This window comes from Astatotilapia calliptera, chromosome 3, assembly GCF_964374335.1.
Source record: "Astatotilapia calliptera chromosome 3, fAstCal68.1, whole genome shotgun sequence".
Lineage (NCBI taxonomy): Eukaryota > Metazoa > Chordata > Actinopteri > Cichliformes > Cichlidae > Astatotilapia > Astatotilapia calliptera.
The window spans coordinates 80,708,351-80,731,003 of NC_137424.1; the positions used below are offsets into that span (position 1 = coordinate 80,708,351).

At 41.6% G+C, this 22,653-nt stretch overlaps 1 protein-coding gene and 1 long non-coding RNA gene across 2 annotated transcripts; one reads left to right on the forward strand and one right to left on the reverse strand.

Annotated features, from left to right (window-relative positions):
• Positions 1 to 277: 277 nt before the first annotated feature.
• Positions 278 to 2,326, reverse strand: LOC145425959 (uncharacterized). The gene is made up of 2 exons (XR_013906728.1): positions 1,498 to 2,326; positions 278 to 1,272 (listed from the first exon to the last, which is right to left on the reverse strand). It is a non-coding gene; the product is annotated as an uncharacterized LOC145425959 (long non-coding RNA).
• On the forward strand, positions 1,579 to 21,084 carry LOC113019582 (NLR family CARD domain-containing protein 3-like). The gene is made up of 11 exons (XM_080299400.1): positions 1,579 to 1,696; positions 2,687 to 2,802; positions 2,887 to 2,988; positions 3,349 to 3,465; positions 6,533 to 6,611; positions 7,691 to 7,916; positions 8,046 to 9,852; positions 14,713 to 14,886; positions 17,757 to 17,930; positions 19,820 to 19,866; positions 20,014 to 21,084. Exons 2-11 carry the CDS (start codon positions 2,714 to 2,716, stop codon positions 20,553 to 20,555), a joined length of 3,357 nt encoding a protein of 1,118 aa, XP_080155526.1. The 5' UTR covers positions 1,579 to 1,696; positions 2,687 to 2,713; the 3' UTR covers positions 20,556 to 21,084.
• Positions 21,085 to 22,653: the final 1,569 nt, after the last annotated feature.

Sequence of the window (22,653 nt, forward strand, 5' to 3'; positions counted from 1 at the left end):
TAAAAGGTACCGCATCCGCATCTGCCAACGGAATGAGTCGCCACCAACCCCCCCCCCCCCCCCACACACACACACACACACACACAAAATTACTCTCGCAAAGATTTAAAATAAAAAAAACACACATCTCTCCATAACAAAATGGAGCCGGAAAGAAAAAGAAATGTTTCTGCTGTGTGGGATCATTTTGATCTTTTAACAGCAAATAAGGTAATAGTTTGTCTGTCTTTGTTTCAGTGTAATCTATCAGAATAGAAACAAAAAGCAACAATGTGACTTGCAGTGTAAATTATTTATTTCATTTTATGCAGGTTAAATGTCGCATCTGTTCTGTGGAGCTTTCTTACACAAACAAAAGCACCTCCTCTGTGTTTAGGCATTACAGAGACAAACATGAAAATGAGGAGACAAACACACCATGAATGAACACTGGTGGGCCTATATAGACACTGAACATCTTTATCATCTTTTTTTTAATTAATATGTGTTTTATTATTTTCAAATCAAGCATCTAGGAAGACTGCTCTGGACCAGGCAGTCCTGGTCAGAGCAGAGCAGGCCAGAGTTTGACACTTGTGCTTTAGAGCAACATATATGTACAACAAATGCAATGTCTATTTCAGGGAAGCCCCTGCATATTTCAGCAGGACAATGCAAAACCACATACTGCATCTATTACAACAGCATGGCTTCATCGGAGGAGAGTCCAGGTGCTGAACTGGTCTGCAGTCCAGATCTTCACCTCTTTGGCGCATCATTAAAAGAAAAATATGTCAAACATGGCAGCAAACTGTTCAGCAGCCAAAAACCAGGCAAAATAAATGGGACTTAATTCCAACACCAAAACTCCAGAAACACCAATGCTACACCAAGTTCCTGTTTATTTATATAGCACTTTTTAAAAAAAAAACAACAAGTGTTGACCAAAGTACGGCTGAATAAAATATTGGCTCTTATGATTTGAAAGTCTTAGTTTTCATTTTGTTCAAATTTAAAGAACATCCCAACTTTTCTGGAATTATGTATGTACCTTGCATTTTGCTATATCTGATTAGTCCCAACCAGCTGTTCAATATTTCCTTAATTATCCTTTTTGTAAATAAAGCTTTGGGTCCCCTTTGTCACCTGTCATGTCTGTCACTGTCTGGTAACCTTCTCTCATGTGTTCCTGCCTGGTTTGTGGCTTGTTGGAATATTTTACAGTTGTGAACTTGGCATTAAAAAGACACACCTTGTATTATTCCTGGCTGCCTTGCAGTCCTTTTCCTGTAACTAAAAAACAAAAAACATTCAGATCCTTAAAATATAATGTCTGCTCTTTAAAAAACAAAAACAAAGTTACAGTCCTGCAATGACTGTATTGCGTCTATTTTTAATATTATTATTTAATTTAAATACAATCAAACTTGTCACTTTGTAGTTTTTTCTAAGCATTTGAACTTTCAAAAACTAAAATTAAATATCCTGTATCACAGTTACAGTTTGAAAAAATCAAACCTGTGAAAATGAGCTGTAAATTCAGAGTGATGATGGTTTTTCATGTGTAGTCTCTGACTAACGTCATTAGAAGGGGCGGGGCTCCAGCTGGGTATTCCCGAGATGACGCTAACGTCTCTGCGTGTTTCCTTCTTTCTATGGCTCCTCCTTCCTGGACTTGGTGTTTGTGAATGATGCTGGTGGCCGTTTCCATGTGAAGGTAGCGTTAGCAGTTTGTAATGTTTTCCTTGCAGCTTAGTTCCAGCACAAATCTGCCGCTCAATAGTAACGGATTCACAGCTGGACCATTTAATGTGTGAGACTGACTCAGACTGATGATCTCTAGCATAGCGATGGCGGCTGACTGCAGTAAGGAGACCTGTGACAAATGGTCTGACTTTAGCCTGGCTGGTAGCTCAGCACCGTGTAAAATGCAGAGAGGCGTCATACATGACATTCTTTATGTTTACAGCTGGTGCGGAACGTTGGACCAAGTCTAATCTCAACACAGAAGTTCATACTTCCCTAATTCTAGTTCTTACAAGTTCGCTCGGGAGTGCAGACTTCCGAGGACACGACGCGGTAGTTCAGCAGTAAAGGCAGTGTACGGGATGGCGTCACAGCTAAGCTCAGCTCCAGTGTTTTTGTTACCATCTCCCGTTAATTCCAATGATTAATATTTATGATGGAATTTGTTCATGATATGCCCAATTACTCGAGTTCTTTAAAAAAAAAATATTAGTAAAAAAGTATTTTCAAGTGTTTTAGCAAAATGCGTGGGTATCAAAGTACCATCATTGTGAATTCATTCAGAAAGATTGCATGGACTGATTTGTTCATTGATTTGATTAAGAGGACATTAAAAACTGTAAAGAATTGAATACTACTATACTGAAATAAACATGGAACAATCAATAACTGTAGCAATTGCTGTAAAGGATGCCTCCCTGTCTTTAATAATTTCTTCTAACATGGCGGGATCTGTATGATCTGTTTCACAGTGTTTAACTAACCTCGTACAGTTAAGCAGCAAGAGTCACTACATGACTGAAACACAAACTTCATCTTTCTGAATAAAAAAAATTCACATCTATACACAGGGCTGAATGATAAAAGCTGTGTTTCAGATGGAGTGGATGTTAGTCCAACACATCAGACACGACCTCTGCAGCTCTCATGTGCACATGAATGATTTGTGTTTCCTCTGCAGGTAGAAAGTGTGTGTGAGCTGAGCAGCATGGATCAGTGTGAGGACAGAGAGGAGGGAGCCCCTCCCTCTAAAAGCACTCTGTGTGGGGAACATGAGAGCCAGACCAAAGCTCAGAGGTGAGATGACCATCTCTAACTGTCCATGACTCTTCTCCATGTCACAGCTCAGCACTCACATCACTGCTCCATCATTATTCACAGGAACCAGCCTGGACCTCCATCCAGCTCTGTGTCCTGTAAGAGTGACCGGTCTGCAGACCGTCCCATTGATTTTAAAAGCCAGCAGTTGTCTGCTGCAGAGAGGTGAGCTGTTAGTAACATTTGATTTCTCTGATGTCAGTTTGATTTAAATAAACTTCTTGATGTTGTTTCCTGGTCAAAGGAAGTCACTGAGTGAGGAGTTCCTTTATTCTGTAAAACATGTCCAACATGTATATTTAAACTCCTGCTGCTCACAGTAGGACCATCAATAGTCCTGCACACTGTAAATGACTGTGTTTACTTCTAGGTGGCGCTCTGTTCTCACACTGCCAACACTAGTTTGGAGTTCCCTTCTGCTCATGCTCATCCTGAAAACCTGTTTCTCTTTGGGATGATGAAGGTATTCTTAGTCTTCATCAGCTTCTGTGGCTGTAAATTAAAAACACATTTTTCTTCTAACAGGATTTATGAGAGAGCTGCTGGACCTGAACCCGAACCCAGCTGTGTGTCCTTAAAGAGTGACCGTTCTGCAGATCGTCCCATTGATTTTAAATCCCAGCCTCTGTCTGCTGCAGAGAGGTGAGCTTTGATTTAACTGCTTGATGTTGTTGGATATAAACTGAAGTGCAAACACGTCATTCCCTCAATCCCATTTAAACTGTCTTAAAAACAACCTTTTGGTTTACTGAAAATCCACCTCAGCAAACAGGAAGTCATGCTCGTGCTCCAATAGTTCTGACACTCACTAGTCCTCGGCCACCTTCCTTATGTTTAGTGTACACTCGCAGGGTGCTGGATTTAAGGTGCAACACTCAATGCATGGTAAGGAACTTCTTGTCTTGATGACAGCGGGTACTGGGTACACCACCACTCACCCCCACACCTAACTGTCAGCAAATATAAAGTAAGATGAGTCTATTAGCAGGAACCAAAAAACAGGTGACATCATGTTCTGTACCGGCGCAAGATAGTGCTAAACATGCTATACTTTGACTTTAAAGGCTTATTTCTTAAATCCAGCTTCACAGACAGTATTAGGGCTCCATGGTATAAATTGGCCTTTATTTATGCGCTGTTTCCTGTCCATTTTAATGCTGACTATTAAAAAGCTTGAGGTGTTGCAGATGAATATGAACAAATTTAAAAAAAAAAAGTTTCAAACAAACAACTTTATTTTATACTACTGTTTATGTTATCTCGTTATTTGAGCCTTAGGCTTGTGCATTTTGGTGTCACATTCGGTGACGCTGTTGCTCAGTATGTTACTCATAACATAGTGCTGTATGTGGGTGGAGCAGCCCGGAGGTTAGCACATGTGTGGCTGCGGGCTGTTCCTCCTATGCTGAGTGAGTCAGCGTAAACTGACATGGCTTAAACTCTGTTCCAACCATGACTGGTTCGGAGAAGCTCTATTCTGATGTTCTCCTATGTTGTCTGTCAAAACATGGACAGACTTAGGCATATCAGCTTTATATTGATCATGTCTCATATTGCAGTTGTGGAAAAGTTATTTCAGTATAAGATTGTCTTTTGTTTTCTTGTCTGGCCCTATACCAACAGTGCTGAAAAAGATGTTGATAACATTGTTACATTTTCTGAATTTCAGTATTGTACTTCATTGTCTGTTCAGGTATCCCTACTTTGGACATCTGTTCATCCAAGGAATATTTAATATTAATATTACAGCTAACCGGTAACATGTGCAGAATAGGAACACAAAATATTTAATATACTGTAGAATCAAATAACTTATCTAACATAGAGTAATACTCAATATTTAATCAGGGTTAGGCTAGATTTTATAAACTAATTTATTGTTAGCTGAATAATTTTTGATGGGGAAATGTTATTCTAATTTAATTTGGTTTGTTTGTTTGTGATTTTAAAAAGATATTTATAGATTTTATTAAACCATTTGCATTTTAAACTCTGCGAACGACTGGCGACCTGTCCAGTGTTTCTCCTGCTGGGATAGGTTACAGTCCCCCCACAACCCTGGCAATGATAAGCTGAAGAGAATGGATGGATTTGCATTTTAAAATCAAGATAATGAACTTCAAGTATTTTTTTATTTTGTTTTATTTTATTTTCCTATCAGGATCAATCAGAAATTTGGGGCGATCGTGGCTCAAGAGTTGGGTGTTTGTCTTGTAATCGGAAGGTTGCCGGTTCGAGCCCCGGCTCGGACAGTCTCGGCCGTTGTGTCCTTGGGCAAGACACTTCACCTACCGCCTACTGGTGTTGGCCAGAGGGGCCGATGGCGTGACATGGCAGCCTCGCTTCTGTCAGTCTGCCCCAGGGCAGCTGTGGCTACACCTGTAGCTGCCTCCACCAGTGTGTGGATGTGAGAGTGAATGAATAGTGGTATTGTAAAGCGCTTTGAGGGGTCCCGAAAAGCGCTATATAAATGCAATCCATTATTATTATTATTATTATTATTATTATTATTATTATTATTATTTGATTCCCGTGAACCAGCTGTGTGTCCTTCAAGAGTGACCAATCAAAATATTTTATTATTACATTTAAATCAGACGTGTGTCCTCCGGCAGAGGTAATGTGTGTCTAAATGTTGTTATGACTCAGTGTTTGTGAATAAATCCTCCATCATGTTGAATGTCAGCTCAGCTCTGTTTCACACACATTTCTATGTTTATATGTGAAGCAGTGTAGGTTGGACTGTTTCCACAAACAACAGTGTAGGGAGGAACTTCCACTCGGGTGTTTTAGGTGTTGCTGGATGGAGGGGGGCGAATAGTTTAATGAGTGTGACTCCATGTGAGCGCTGCTTTGATTTCTGGCTGAGAAGTTTGTCTTCATGGAGGTTTTTTGGATTCTTGCATTGATAAAATGAAGAGCATGAACTGTGAACACTGAACTTTCCATCTGAAGCCAGAAGAAAGACGTTTGGACTTTGATTTCTCTGAAGCTTGTCTCCATCATTTTTCAGTTTTAATGTAATTTCACCTTCAGTATAACAGAGGCATGATCTGATGAGGTTCTTGTTCGAATAATGAACTGACTAATAAAGAAACCTCCTTTAAAACATGAAGCAATGATCCAGCTGGCTGTTGGCAGCATGCCTACCAGAGTGATGTGTATAATCTTCAGACAGCTGTTCTCTGGATCAATCGGACAGATCAGGAGGAGTGCAGGATTCATGCAGAGGAGGTTCCACGTTTTCCATGAACTTCCTGTCACTGTGTCACATGTAATAGTGTAGAAGGACTCAATTCAGAGCTACAGGAAGAAGACAAAGTTTGACACTCAGCTTTGTGCAGTCGACCTGAGCCAGTCATACACTAGATCTGATCACATCAACACTCCTGCAGGTCCAGCAGCTTCAGCTACATCACAAGAAAATACCTGAGTAAATTTAATAATAATATACAAACATTAATTTTGAGATAGACTGTGCTTGTAGTTTACCAAAAAGAGCAGCAATAAATAAGAGAAAAAGAAGAAATACAAGCAAAAGACAATAAGAGTAGTCAAGAGCAAGATACTAACAAGGTATCAGACAAAAGTATTATTATTATTATTATTATTATTATTATTATTATTATTATTAGGGATGGGAAGCACCAGCATCTTATTTACTTGGTTATCTTTTGTATTATTCTTGATCTTCATGATTCCTCCACAGAGTGGACCAGCAGAGCTCAGAGGTTCCCAGTGGTCAGTCTTCCCAGCAGCATCAAACACACCTGGACTCCATATTTATGGTCTGTACATGTACAACAACTACTTTTACATGCAAGGGTTTTAGTTCAGAAGGTAGATCCAATTGTCCTTGACAGACCTCTGCCTCCTTTAAATTGCATGACATAATTTTTGAGATGTGTAGTTATTCCTCTTCCCTCTTAGCAATAATTGTCCATATAACATACTTTTTCTAATTACCGGAGGCAAGGCTCAGTGTATTAGAAGCACAACTCAACACTGTTTAAATGAAAGCATAAACACTGGAAGCTGGGAAAACCTAAACAACATAAAACTGTGGTGTTGTTGACCACTGACTAATTTGACCTGAACAGTTACATGTCATCCTTCAACTGCTGGCTCTAATGGTAGTGTCCGGTAAACTATCTGCCTAGATAGATAATTGGAAAACATTATAGAAAAAACTTGGTCTTGTCATGAAATATGGCATCTATGGCATTTTGAACAGTGCAGGTCTGATCGAAAATACGTCTCATTCTTTTTTTTTTGTTGTTAAAGACAGGTCAGGGTTTGGACTCTTGGTATTGCACATCACTGAATTGATTTCTATGAATTAAGCCTTTACTGCGGAAAATTTTAGTGATGTAAAAATGTTCAACACAGTGTTTGCACTGGGGAGTTATTAAAATGCTGCAGAGGTGAGATGTCATATACCCTTGACATTAGCTGAAAATCATATCTTTTGTTGCAGAGGTCATACTGCCTTATTATGTCAACCAGTTACTTCGCTGTCAAACTGCAGGTTTACTTGTGGTTCCTCAAGTTTCTAACCGTAGAATGGGAGGAATAGCTGTCAAGATCGTCTCCTCTAAAATCAGATACCAGTTTTTAATAGCAAGATGCCTGACTTTTAAGACTAGGCTTCCAACTTTCCTTTTTACTTGTAGTTAGGGTCAGGGGTGAGACTTCTGATGATATGCTCTAAAGTTCTCTTCTGTTACTCTCATGGACACATACAATATTGCATGTCTCTGTTTCCTCCCTCTTGTTGCTTGCATTTTGTTCTGTTTTTTCTCAGTGTCTATGGTACAGCAACCTCACCCTCCCACTCCGCCCTCATTCATAAAGTATTCCATTGCAGCTCTTGGAGGACAAAATGATCACTTTTGTGAAGAAAGAACTGAAGAAGATCCAGAAGGGTCTGTGTCCAGATTACCCAGAATGCTTAGCGAGTCAGACGGACAATAATTGTGCATTAGTGGGTGAGGATGAAGAGCCAAATAGCATCAGAGAATCATTTGTGAAGATCACACTGCATTTCCTGAGGAGAATAAAGCAGGATGAGCTGGCTGACGAATTACAGAGCAGTAAGAGGATTTCCTGAAGATTTAAGCTGCTGGATGAACCTTTACTATTGTTTCAATGAATGGACATATATATTCAAAATATGTGCATATAATAATCCATAGTGATCTTTTGTCTATTGACTCTTTTAGGAACTTTAATTAGGGACGTTGAGTGGAGTCAACATGAACTTAAGTCTATTCTAAAGAAGAAGTTCCAGTGTGTGTTTGAGGGGATCGCTAAAGCAGGAAGCCCAACCCTTCTGAATCAGATCTACACAGAGCTCTACATCACAGAGGGAGGGACTGCAGAGGTCAATGATGAACATGAGGTCAGACAGATTGAAACAGCATCCAGGAAACCAGACAATCTAGAGTGTACAATCAGACAAGAAGACATCTTTAAAGCCTCACCTGGAAGAGATGAACCAATCAGAACAGTGCTGACAAAGGGAGTGGCTGGCATTGGGAAAACAGTCTTAACACAGAAATACACCCTGGACTGGGCTGAAGGTAAAGCCAACCAGGACATCCAGTTCATATTTCCATTCACTTTCAGAGAGCTGAATGTGCTGAGAGAGGAAAAGTTCAGCTTGGTGGAACTTGTTCATCACTTCTTCACTGAAACCAAAGAAGCAGGAATCTGCAGCTTTGAAGACTTCCAGGTTGTGTTCATCTTTGATGGTCTGGATGAGTGTCGACTTCCTCTGAACTTCCACAAAACTACAATCCTAACTGACCCTAGAAAGTCCACCTCAGTGGATGTGCTGCTGATAAACCTCATCAGGGGGAAACTGCTTCCCTCTGCTCACCTCTGGATAACCACACGACCTGCAGCAGCCAATCAGATCCCTCCCGACTGTGTTGACATGGTGACAGAGGTCAGAGGGTTCACTGACCCACAGAAGGAGCAGTACTTCAGGAAGAGATTTAGGGATAAGAAGCAGGCCAAAATAATCCTCTCCCACATCAAGACATCACGAAGCCTCCACATCATGTGCCACATCCCAGTCTTCTGCTGGATCACTGCTACAGTTCTGGAGGATGTGCTGAAAACCAGAGAGGGAGGACAGCTGCCCAAGACCCTGACTGAGATGTACATCCACTTCCTGGTGGTTCAGGCCAAAGTGAAGACGGTCAAGTATGACGGAGGAGCTGAGACAGATCCACACTGGAGTCCAGAGAGCAGGAAGATGATTGAGTCTCTGGGAAAACTGGCCTTTGATCAGCTGCAGAAAGGAAACCTGATCTTCTATGAATCAGACCTGACAGAGTGTGGCATCGATATCAGAGCAGCCTCAGTGTACTCAGGAGTGGTCACACAGATCTTTAAAGAGGAGAGAGGACTGTACCAGGACAAGGTGTTCTGCTTCATCCATCTGAGTGTTCAGGAGTTTCTGGCTGCTCTTCATGTCCACCTGAGCTTCATCAACTCTGGACTCAATCTGCTGGAAGAACAAAAAACAACCTTCCAGAAATCTGAAAGAAGTGAATCTGCAGAGAAACACTTCTACCAGAGTGCTGTGGACAAGGCCTTACAGAGTCCAAATGGACACCTGGACTTGTTCCTCCGCTTCCTCCTGGGTCTGTCAGTGCAGATCAATCAGAGTCTCCTTCGAGGTCTGCTGACTCTGACAGGAAGTAGCTCACAGACCAATAAGAAAACAGTCCAGTACATCAAGGAGAAGCTCAGTGAGAATCTGCCTGCAGAAAAAAGCATCAATCTGTTCCACTGTCTGAATGAACTGAATGATTGTTCTCTAGTGGAGGAAATCCAACAGTCCCTGAAAGCAGAACGCCTCTCCACAAATAAACTGTCTCCTGCTCAGTGGTCAGCTCTGGTCTTCATCTTACTGTCATCAGAAGAAGATCTGGATGTGTTTGACCTGAAGAAATACTCTGCTTCAGAGGAGGCTCTTCTGAGGCTGCTGCCAGTGGTCAAAGCCTCCAACCAAGCTCTGTAAGTAAATATGTGATCATAGCTTTAGTTTTGAAATGTTGATTCTACTTAATAGAAAACCATCCATCCATCCATTTTCTTCTGCTTATCCTTACTGGGGTCATGGGGAGGGGAGGGGGGGGATGTTCTAGGCCTACCCTATCTAGCTTAGGGCGAGAGGCAGGGTACACTCTTTGGTTTTCACCAATCTAACTCAGGGCTAGCACAGAGAGACAAACAACCATTCACACTCACATGGAAAGCATGTATGCACAATGGAAAAAAGAACAATTGAATTAAACTTATAATCTTGTAAAGCTGATTCTGTTCATTTGAATGTAAAATTCTCCATGGAAGGGATGTTTTGTCAGTCAAGTGACTTCCTTAGTTTCAGTTGACATGTTTCTACAATTTTATAAACAGTACTTTTCCATAATGAACAAAATGATCACAGTGGACCAACAATGGGTTATGAGGTCAATGTCGTGACCATTAATATAGAAATTTTCATGATCATTTATCAATAAGTAATTAGTACAATTCAGAGAAAGTTGGGGAATGGTTGCAGTCACACATGGTATGCGTAATATGTGACCTGAAGATGGCTACAAGAGCAGACACACTCAGCAGGCTACTGTTCAGAGTGGTCCTGTTGTTAAGGTGGAGTCATCCTGTAATCTCTTTCAAACTACCTTCACTACTTAATTTACTGGAGGTAACTGAAGGTAAGGGCAGGTAAATGGTGATGCAACATGATATGAGACCATTGTTTTATCTTCAATACAGGGAGTGCAGAATTATTAGGCAAGTTGTATTTTTGAGGAATAACTTTATTATTGAACAACAACCATGTTCTCAAGGAACCCAAAAAACTCATTAATATCAAAGCTGAATGTTTTTGGAAGTAGTTTTTAGTTTGTTTTTAGTTTTAGCTATTTTAGGGGGATATCTGTGTGTGCAGGTGACTATTACTGTGCATAATTATTAGGCAACTTAACAAAAAACAAATATATACCCATTTCAATTATTTATTTTTACCAGTGAAACCAATATAACATCTCCACATTCACAAATATACATTTCTGACATTCAAAAACAAAACAAAAACAAATCAGCGACCAATATAGCCACCTTTCTTTGCAAGGACACTCAAAAGCCTGCCATCCATGGATTCTGTCAGTGTTTTGATCTGTTCACCATCAACATTGCGTGCAGCAGCAACCACAGCCTCCCAGACACTGTTCAGAGAGGTGTACTGTTTTCCCTCCTTGTAAATCTCACATTTGATGATGGACCACAGGTTCTCAATGGGGTTCAGATCAGGTGAACAAGGAGGCCATGTCATTAGTTTTTCTTCTTTTATACCCTTTCTTGCCAGCCACGCTGTGGAGTACTTGGACGCGTGTGATGGAGCATTGTCCTGCATGAAAATCATGTTTTTCTTGAAGGATGCAGACTTCTTCCTGTACCACTGCTTGAAGAAGGTGTCTTCCAGAAACTGGCAGTAGGACTGGGAGTTGAGCTTGACTCCATCCTCAACCCGAAAAGGCCCCACAAGCTCATCTTTGATGATACCAGCCCAAACCAGTACTCCACCTCCACCTTGCTGGCGTCTGAGTGGGACTGGAGCTCTCTGCCCTTTACCAGTCCAGCCATGGGCCCATCCATCTGGCCCATCAAGACTCACTCTCATTTCATCAGTCCATAAAACCTTAGAAAAACCAGTCTTGAGATATTTCTTGGCCCAGTCTTGACGTTTCAGCTTGTGTGTCTTGTTCAGTGGTGGTCGTCTTTCAGCCTTTCTTACCTTGGCCATGTCTCTGAGTATCCGGTTGTTCAGTGATGACGCGACGAATCCTACTTCCGGGTCTAAAGTAGTCTGCGTTTAATATGGCTTTTGTGTTGTTAACATGTTTAATGTTATGTATTTTCTTCTATTTGATCTCAAAAAGCTCCTAAAACAGTCAGTGATCACTGTTGACCTCCCTCGGCTTTTATTACCACTAATCATTTATTTAAGCTCAGTTTTTAAAACCTTAGGATGTAACTACAGCCCAGCCCATGCAGCAGTATATGAATGACTAACCTCGTATTGTGGATGGATTATCTCAGTTGTTCTCCTGGCTGAAGTTTGGTCCTTTTACAGCATCCTGCCATGCGATTACATTTGTTCCTGACCACCGAGAACACTCACGTTAACTTTTATCGCGTGGAAAAAAAGTTAGCTTGTTTATATTATGGAAGACTATACTATGGAAGACATCCTGCATCGTCCCGGTCCCCAAAAAGAACCGGCCCAATGAGCTGAATGACTTCCGACCGGTGGCACTGACGTCACATCTTATGAAGACTCTAGAGCGGCTCTTCCTCAACCTCCTCCGACCACAGGTACAACATGCCCAGGACCCACTACAGTTTGCATACAAGGCGGGTGTCGGAGTGGAGGATGCCATCCTGTACCTCCTACACAGAGCCCACTCACACCTGGATGGGGGAAAAGGCACGGTCAGGATCCTGTTTCTTGACTTTCCCAGTGCCTTTAATACCATCCGGCCCTGTATGCTTCAAGAAAAACTGAACAGGATGGAGGTGGACCCCTGCCTGGTGGCTTGGATCTCCGACTACCTCACCGACAGACCACAGTACGTCAGGCTGAAGGACATCACGTCTGACACAGTGGTCAGCAGCACAGGAGCACCACAGGGAACTGTGCTGTCCCCTCTTCTCTTCACCCTGTACACCTCTGACTTCTGCTACAACTCTGAATTATGCCACATTCAGAAGTTTGCAGACGACACAGCCATCATGGGGTGTATCTTGGATGATCAGTAAGAGGAGTACAGAAGTCTGGTGAGGAACTTTGTCGCATGGAGTCACACAAACCACCTGCAACTCAACACCTCAAAGACTAAGGAACTGGTTGTGGACTTCGGGAGGTCTAGAGCAGGTCCACTGCCGGTTCAGATAGAGGGGGAGGAGGTGGAGGTGGTCAACAAGTACAAGTACCTCGGGCTGTGGGTGGACAATAAACTGGACTGGTCATGCAACACAGAGCACCTGTATAAAACAGCCCAAAGCCGACTGTACTTCCTCAGGAGGCTGAGGTCTTTTAACATCTGCAGGAAGCTCCTGAGGATGTTTTACCAGTCGGTGGTTGCTGGAGTACTTTTCTATACTGTGGTGTGCTGGGGGAGCAGCACAGCAAAGAAGGACTCATCCAGGCTGGAGAAACTGATCAGGAGGGCTAGCTCTGTGGTCGGCATGAAGCTGGACACTCTGGTGACAGTGGCAGAGAAAAGGACATTAAAGAAACTGATGGACATTATGGACAATGCCGGGCATCCTCTGCACACGGCCATAAACAACCAGAAGAGTCTGTTCAGTGACAGGTTGCTTCTCCCAAAGACAAGAACTAACAGACTTAAAAACTCCTTTGTCCCACACGCCATCAAACTGTTTAACTCCTCTCTGGAGGGGAGAGGGAGGGGAAACAGGAGGACAAAGGAGGGAACAACTAAGCTGTAGTGCCTCTTCACCTCACTGTGCAATACCTTTTGTGCAATACTTTTGTAAATAGTCAACGGTGCAATAGACTCAATACTTGAAATGTGCAATTCACTTGTATTTTTATTTTTATTCCTATTTATTCTATTTATCCCCTTCGTATATTTTATTTATATTGTCTCTGTATTTATATATATGTGTGTGTGTATAACTCTGTAACTTCTGTCGGTGCTGTGCTTTTTTGGAAATCGAATTTCCCAGAGGAACCCACCCGAGGGATTAATAAAGTTCTATCTTATCTTATCTTATCTTAGCCCAACTTCAGTAACCCTACAAACGTCACTGCTGTTTAGTTTTCTGTCTTCATTTATGCTGGAAGTGATAACAGAGCTGTACGTTTTAATTTGTTTCCAAAACCCCGCAGTCAGGACATGCTATATTGTATTTAGATAGAAGCTAGCGAGCTAACTCCCTGCTAACTTCTAACTCCGTTAAATGTCATAAATTCCGTTTTCATGGATGCCTGGATGTTAAACTCAATTGTTACACCTGGTAGAGCAGAACGCTGATCATTTTATTAAAGATGAAAGACTTTAGACAGTTTTTCAACTCTCAGTAATGCCACAGTGATCGTTTGAGATATGGACCTGCAGCGGAGTTTAGACCCAGACACGGCTAGTGACGTCAGACTGAACAATCGGATTGCACACCTTGTGCTTTTGGGCACTCCAGTGATGTTGCAGCTCTGATATATGGCCAAACTGGTGGCAAGTGGCATCTTGGCAGCTGCACGCTTGACTTTTCTCAGTTCATGGGCAGTTATTTTGCGCCTTGGTTTTTCCACACGCTTCTTGCGACCCTGTTGACTATTTTAAATGAAACGCTTGATTGTTCGACGATCACGCTTCAGAAGCTTTGCAATTTTGAGACTGCTGCATCCCTCTGCAAGATATCTCACTATTTTTGACTTTTCTGAGCCTGTCGGGTCCTTTTGACCCATTTTGCCAAAGGAAAGGACGTTGCCTAATAATTATGCACACCTGATATAGGGTGTTGATGTCATTAGACCACACCCCTTCTCATTACAGAGATGCACATCACCTAATATGCTTAATTGGTAGTAGGCTTTGGAGCCTATACAGCTTGGAGTAAGACAACATGCATGAAGAGGATGATGTGGACAAAATACTCATTTGCCTAATAATTCTGCACTCCCTGTAGTAGCATATCTCACCTTCTCCTTGAAATCCAAAGTGTTTTGAGCCAGAAATCTTGATACATTGCATATAGCCAAGTTGAACACATAGACAATAGGTCATAGGTAAACCATACAGTGCTTTGTTTTTTTTTTTTATCACAAATGTCATTGTGTTTCAGACTGAGTGGCTGTAACCTCTCAGAGAGAAGTTGTAAAGCTCTGTCCTCAGTTCTCAGCTCTCAGTCCTCTAATCTGAGAGAGCTGGATCTGAGTAACAACAACCTGCAGGACTCAGGAGTGAAGATTCTCTCTACTGGACTGAAGAGTTTGTGTTGTACACTGGAAACTCTCCGGTAAGTAAACTTTTCCACTTTCATTTAAAAAAAATCTGAATTTCTGAATAATTATTTTTGCATAGACAGCTAACCCTTATAGAAATTTAAAACTACCTTTTATTAACCTTTTACATGTATTATCAGATTCTGACTTGCTATCTAAAAATGTTTGATATGCGAATTTTGTTTTAGATTTGTTTGAATAAATCAAATTTATGCAATGATCATTTAGAGATCTATGGCTATTTTGTGTTCATAGCATACCAATTTCCTTTCATTGTTATGAACTGTAGCGTTAGGAGTTAGATTTAGGACTACAGAAAAATTAAGAGAAAAGCTACATTTTGCATTTAGTTAGAATACCAAAAAAAGTATATTGTACAGACATCCATAGATATGCTGAGATGTATTGTCATTGATTTTTCTTGAGGTCATCGGGTGTTTTGGGCCTTGCAACATTAAGACAGCCTTGATTAGGTGACTCAGTCAGGCCTGATCAGACCTTGACTTATGTCCCAGCTGCACTGGCCCACGATTTGGACCTATTAATGCAAATCCACCTAAAGGCTCTTTTTGCAGCCTCGGTGACAGATTTGATGGCCTTCCTCTTTGCAGCTCCTCTGATGCCAAGAGAGTTGTAGGTCTTAGAGAGGAATATCTGGCATCAGTAAGCCATTAAAAGGAGATTTTTCTTTGACTGCAGACCTGTTTACTGTCCCTAAGGGCTTTTGGGTAGCTGTTGTAGATATGCAGTGTACCCTCACCATGTTTGGAGGAGGCATGTTGGATGCTTTCTCTTGTCACAGATAAGCAGGCTTGCTGGACAGGGTAGCATGTCATACATAGCTTGGAGCACGAACTTCATGCCCTGAGGTTCTGCATACCAGATGTCATCCTAGGTGATTGTATTCTTCTATTCTCCTTCCCGTTTCATCCATGTCCCCTGGTGCCACATTTACAGTATGTATGCTAGTTTATGCTTTGTCGATTTAGTTTGCTACTTATCTTTATGAACTTTAATCTTTTGTTCACACCTGCCTGCTTGATCATCATCATGATAGATAGACAGATAGATAAACAGCCATGCTTTTCCCATCCATCATCAAGTATCCTTAAAAGGGTAAAAAGCTGATCCAGTGTTCCGTAACTAGGAAGAAAATCACATTGTTACTCCAGTATTCGAAATCGACTACCAGACGGACTCTCCTTTCCAGCCCCTTGGCATAGATTTTTCCAGTGAGACTGAGGAGTGTGATCCCTCTATAATTGGAGCACACCCTCCGGTCCCACTTGTTCAGTACCCCAGGCTGCCAATCCAAAGGTACTACCCCTGATCTGCATGCAACATTGTAGAAGCAAATTGTAGAGGGCAAATCTCATCCAGTACAGGGGCTTGGCCATCAAAGATTTGTTTAACTGCCTCAGTGACCTAACGCCTCGTGATGGAGGAGTCGTCCCCCTTATCCCCAGACTCTGCTTCCTCTATGAAAGACATGTCAGTGTGATTAAGGAGGTCCTCGAAGTATTCTTTCCAATATTCTGCTGTGCAGGCAGGCAGGAAAGGACTCAAAATTTAGACTGAATCGCGGAGATGAAACTTAAACTCAAAAAGGCAGCTTTATTGCTGGACACGAGAAAAAACTAAACTTGAATATACAAAATAAACTTGGCAGGCTTAGCAGGCAGAACAGACAGATTGGTATGAGGGAGACTGCGACACGGAATTGAGAGAGACGCTGACATAAATACACAGAAAGATAAAAGGGGATGTGGGAGCACACGGGGAACACAGCTGACATGGATAATCATAGCGAGACAGAACGTACATGGAAACACAAGACCTTCACAATAAAACAGGTAACGAGATACGAGTGGAGGAGAGACAGACGAGAGGGAACGAAGGAGAGAGGCAGACATGACGGGCTGGAGAAACAAGATGGAATAAAACACAAGGAGAGGAAAAAGGCACAAGGACTCACACCACTGTATAAACACAGACACCCAGGGGGAGACACTGAGGGCAAAGACACAAGGGGAAATCTAATAAACCAAACTAAGCAGAATAACCTAGGGACAATAGAATAAACCCATAGAATAACAACATGACTTAAATATAATACAAAATGACAGAAAATACAATAAAACTCAAAAACACTGCATAGAATAACCCAGGACCATGACACTTGACAATATCCTCAGTTTAAATAAGCTTTCCCATCTTGAGTCACCTGACAGGTTGCCAGAATCTCTTTGAGGCAGTCTGAAAGTCTTTTTCTATGGGCTCTCCGAGCAAAGATTCACAGCTTTGGCTAACTGCCTAAAGAGGTATACAAGAGGGATAGAAGGGATAGAATAAACCAGCTGTTCTCCAGTGAACCATCAGGTGTGCTGTTACTGGCAGGGGAACAATATGAGAACAGCAGCTCAGTCCTGTTCTGCATAGGTCTGAACCCCCTCAATCAGATGATCAATTACTGGCTACAGATGCCAGGCATGGAATGACGCAATTATTAACCACCTCTTCTACGTGGATGACATCAAGCAGTATGCCAGGGGAAACAACCCAATGTTAGGCAGGTGGTCCTAATATTGTGCCTGATTGATGTATAAGGTGCACTTATAAATCAAGTTAAAGGTATATGTATTGTTATTGGTATCGGTTCAGGGAACACAAGCCCTTTGTTTACTTTATATCAGATCGATACCAAAATTTACAATTTTGCACACCCTGCATCTAATTCCCAGAATTTCCGAAAATAGATGTGGATTATTACAAAAGAAAACAAAAGAAAATTGTCCTACTATAAATAAAGCAGAATTAAACTGAAAAAATGAAGAAAATATAAGTCAAGTGTTTATGGATGAATTGTTGTGTGGTGTGTTTGCAGTCTGTCAGGCTGTCTGATCACAGAGGAAGGCTGTACTTCTCTGGCTTCAGCTCTGAGTTCCAATCCCTCTCATCTGAAAGAGCTGGACCTGAGCTACAATCAACCCGGTCTCTCAGGACTAAAACTGCTGTCGGCAGGATTGATGGATCCATCCTGGAGACTAGACACTCTCAGGTATGGAGAGAAGAGCTAGAAACATTTCTTTCAATTGTTCCTGTGCTCACAAAAGAAACATTAGTCCAGTTTATCAAGAAAAGTGAAAGATACTTATAAATTGAGACACCAAAAACTTTTATTGAGTTAGGAGACTGTAACAACCCCTCGTCGATGAAGTACAACCCATGAGTTTAACTTTCTGGGTATCCTTCCCAGATCTTATCTTCCATCTCCATTACTATTCCTTTCCATAATTTAGAACGATTACAAGGTGCAAAGTTGCAAACTTGTTGCATTCTACACATCACCGGCCATAAAAATGTAAAAATGGAACATAAAATAGTCAGAACTACCTATTAGTATAAATTATTAGAGTGCCACGGTAACTCATTAACGGAGATTTGCTGCGTTATGGCGTTAATGTAATTTTAACGGGATTAACGCTGAAAGCACTAGTGGGAACACAACGAATATGACTGCACATTTACGCCGACATCATCCTAGTGCAAAGACAAGTGGAAGCAGACAAAAACAACAAGCATGCATGCTACAAACTTTACCCGAGTCATTTAGACAGCCGTTAGCACATGATTCTCCTTATGGGGACCTGATATGTTTAATATGCTGCTGAGAATATACTGTCGGCCTGTCGATCTGTGTACTTGAGGAGTCGAAGGATCATCGTACTGGCTTTGGAGGATCTAGGAGAGTAGATGTGGTGAGCCCTGTCACTCTCCAGCGGGAGTGTGGCTGAAAGTGGGGTGAAAGGTGACTATCATAGCCCAGGCTACTGGACCTTTCCTTTGTGCACTACTGCACAGTCATGTTGGAACGACAAGGGGGCTTCCCCTAAACTTTTCTTACAATGTTGGCAGCATGAAATTATCCAAAATCCCACATTTGTCAATTATGCGGTGGTCAAAAATAATGTAGACTATTCCTTGCTGACTGAAGCAGCATCTTTCTGTAGGTAATCTGTAAGAGGACATAAAAGATAATGATGACCACGCAACACTTAATAGATTTGTTGCTGTGACAACAAATCCAACAACTATTCAAAGAACTGAGAGATCCAGGATCAGTCCAAATCAGGGGTGCTCACACTTTTTCCGCATGTGAGCTATTTTTAAAATGACCAAGTCAAAATGATCTACCCACTACAAAAATCCAAAACATATACTTATTTATAAATATATTGAGGATTCTTTATATCTACAATGTATATACATGCATAACCGCAATATCCAATATTTCACAACACAATTAACAATGTAAATTGTTTTTGTCATTACCTGTCATTTTCCGTGAACAGTTCGAAAATGCCGCTCCACATTTCCCTTCTTTGGCATTGCGATGGTAGCCTGGCAGATGAGGCAAACGCACTTCGAAAATGACATCGTGGAAAAAAAAAGTCCTCCTCCCATTCCGTATGAAAGTGATACGTTTTTGTCTTCTTACTTGGTCCAGCTCCCTCACTCATTTTTAACCCTTTCTTAGGTTTAAGAGAAAAAACCGAGAGCTAAAAATTGGAGTTAACTCGCTGACTAGCTTGTCAGTTTTACTACACTTCGCGCCGCTGTTTGCGCATGCGCAGCGACCTAAGCGTCAGAAAAAATCTGATGTCATCTGACTGGCTTCCCTGTATCAATCAAGTGATAGGATGGATGATAGGCTGGCATCTATTTTTTTTAATGCCATGCGATCTACCAATACTACCTTTGCGATCGACGTATTGAGCACCCCTGGTCCAAATCGTCAGCAGTTTGATCCATGTGTGGATTGAAGTGTATTTGTGAAAATGTTGGACTGTTCCTTTATCAGTGTGTAACAGTGTGTGAATGAGAGCCATGTAATGTCCATGTGTGCATGCTAAGACTATGCTGGTCTGACCCCCCTCCTCCTTTCAGGGTGGAGCCTGCTGGAGTCCAATGGTTAGAACCAAGTCTGAGGAAGTGTAAGTGTGTTTTTAATGGGATTCATGAAAACAAAGCAGCACACATTCAACCATCTTCATCATGTCAGGAGTCATCATCAAAGTGTCAATCAATGAACAGATGATGGATCAATAACTGCAGCTGGATTGTGTTTGTTCTCTCATCAGATTCCTGTCAACTCACAGTCGACACAAACACAGTGAACACAAACCTCAAACTGTCTGACAACAACAGAACTCTGACACATGTGGACGAGATTCAGTCATATCCTGATCATCCAGGCAGATTTGATCAACTTCCGCAGCTGCTGTGCAGAAATGGTCTGACTGGTCGCTGTTACTGGGAGGTCGAGTGGAGAGGAGGGGTTCTCATATCAGTGAGTTACACAGGAATCAGAAGGAAAGGAAACAGTAAAGATGTTGTGTTTGGGTGGAATGATCAGTCCTGGTGTCTCTACTGCTCTGATGATGGTCCTGATTCTGTCAGGCACAATAACAAAGGAACATCCATCATTGCCGCCGCCTCCTCTGTCTCTAACAGAGTAGCAGTGTATGTGGACTGTCCTGCTGGCACTCTGTCCTTCTACAAAGTCTCCTCTGACACTCTGATCCACCTCCACACCTTCAACACCACATTCACTGAAACGCTTTATCCTGGGTTTAGAGTCTATCCTGGTTGTTCTTTGAAAGTGTGTGTAGTTGAGGCATAAGTGTCGTCGTGTTAGAGAAACACTCTGACTGTTGAACAGATAGTTCAGTCTGTACATGTCTGTCTCTTTCACTCACAAACACGTTTTCAGATTCATGGATTCAATCAGTTGATGTTTGAAACTCTTCTAAATGATTCCTTGTAAACTTCTTGCTCTTCAGTCCTTTAGAGATGGAAGCTCCCATTATTCCAGGATCCACCTGTTGTTTTCTGTCTTTTTCTACTCAAAGTTTCACAGTGAATATCAGTATGTTTCTCTGAAACTCATGAAGATCACTTTTAAATAATAATATATATAATGAGTGATTTGTACAGTCGTTTATGGTATTTATTATATAGTAATACTAAATCAAAGCTGTTGACTTGTGACTGTACAATATAGATTTGATTTGAGTCAAGTGCAGATGTTCCAGATGTTTTCAGTCTCTGTGTTTTTCAGTGTGAAAGAGGAAAAAATGAACAATTGGGAGCAAACAAACATTAACATGTAGATAATGTAGTAAAGTACAAAGTGATTTTTAGGAAATGAACCTTTTTTGTTTCGTCATCTTATAATATTACAATATTTCAAAACAATCAAATGTGTTTGAAATGTCAGATTTAAAGTCAAATTGTTGAAATGTTTGTTCCAGGCTGTAAAAAAGTGCACTGTAAGATGTGCACTTCGGGAAAACTGAGTGGAATGCATTAAGCTCTAACTGTACGTTAATGTCAGCCTGTAGTTTTTCATGTGAGCCCATGTAGTTAATCAGAGTTTCATCAGGACTTTAACTTTGATCAGAGTTTTCACAGTGACTTAGAAATAGTTAGTCTTCAGTTAATCCACAAATGCTGCAGCAAGAGTCCTGACAGGGACTAATAATAATAATAATAATGGCAAGCTACGGTTGTAGCCACAGCTGCCCTGGGGCAGACTGACAGAAGCGAGGCTGCCATATCGCGCCATCGGCCCCTCTGGCCAACACCAGTAGGCAGTAGGGTGAAGTGTCTTGCCCAAGGACACAACGACCAGGTTAAATCCTGTTAAATCCAGAATTGAATTCAAAATCCTGCTCCTCACATACAAGGTCTTAAATAATCAGGCCCCATCTTATCTTAATGACCTTGTAGTACCATATCACCCTATTAGAGCACTTCGCTCTCGCTCTGCAGGCCTACTTGTTGTTCCTAGAGTATTTAAAAGTAGAATGGGAGGCAGAGCCTTCAGTTTTCAGGCCCCTCTTCTGTGGAACCAGCTTCCAGTTTGGATTCAGGAGACAGACACTATCTCTACTTTTAAGATTAGGTGTGTGTGTGAGCGCATGCATGCTGGGAGTACCTGCAGTACTGTAAGACAGAGATAACAGGTAACTGTAAGACAGGTTATTCGTTAAGCTTTAGTTCTTGATTTAGGAATTCGATTTTGAGATGCACTTCACACACGCACACACACACAGTTCGTTATTGCCAGATGCCACGTTTATTCTGAGTTTTTATTAGTTTTGACAGTCCACCATCTGGACAGCTTCCGTCTCAGCTGATCGCAGCCTTCCTTCCGCTCCTCTCCCGTCTCACTAAAAAGGGGAAGGAAACCGTCATCAGCCCAAACTCCATCAGCTGTTCTCACCTGCCTCTCCAGCACCGCCCCGTTGAGCTCACTGCACCACTCCTCCCCTGCAGCCGCGTCCGGGACCACACCTCCGCCACATAGATTTGATGTAAAACCTTCAGTTTAATAATGGTCTTATTTAAGGCAATCTGAGAGTGAGGGTCTCAGACCAGTCTGCCATGCAGGGCTAATAAAGCCAACTTAATGCTATGAGCTCAGTGAACTTGTTCCCACTACTAATTACTCAGAGAAGTTTCAGTCTTTCCTTGCATGAGTAATAAATTGTTCTCAAAGCCAGTTTGGTGCATTGGCCCTTTAACACGGAGTTCCTACAGAGAAATCCAGTTTGGCTCAAAACAATAAAATATCATCAGCACATAACATCAGTCAACAGTCCAAATAATCACACCTTCAGTTCAGTTCTGTGTCAGTGTGAAAACTGACTTTATATTTACAACACAAAAATCACAATAAAGACGCAAAATAAACCATTTGTGACTTCTCAAAGTTG

What these genes read in the sequence shown, in the direction of transcription:
- LOC113019582 (XM_080299400.1), top strand. Translation starts at nt 2,714, where the DNA reads ATGGATCAGTGTGAGGACAGAGAGGAGGGAGCCCCTCCCTCTAAAAGC. An exon ending in CCTCTGTCTGCTGCAGAGAG is followed by an intron (nt 3,466 to 6,532) that starts GTGAGCTTTGAT and finishes ATTCCTCCACAG; the next exon opens with AGTGGACCAGCAGAGCTCAG. An exon ending in ACCTGGACTCCATATTTATG is followed by an intron (nt 6,612 to 7,690) that starts GTCTGTACATGT and finishes ATTCCATTGCAG; the next exon opens with CTCTTGGAGGACAAAATGAT.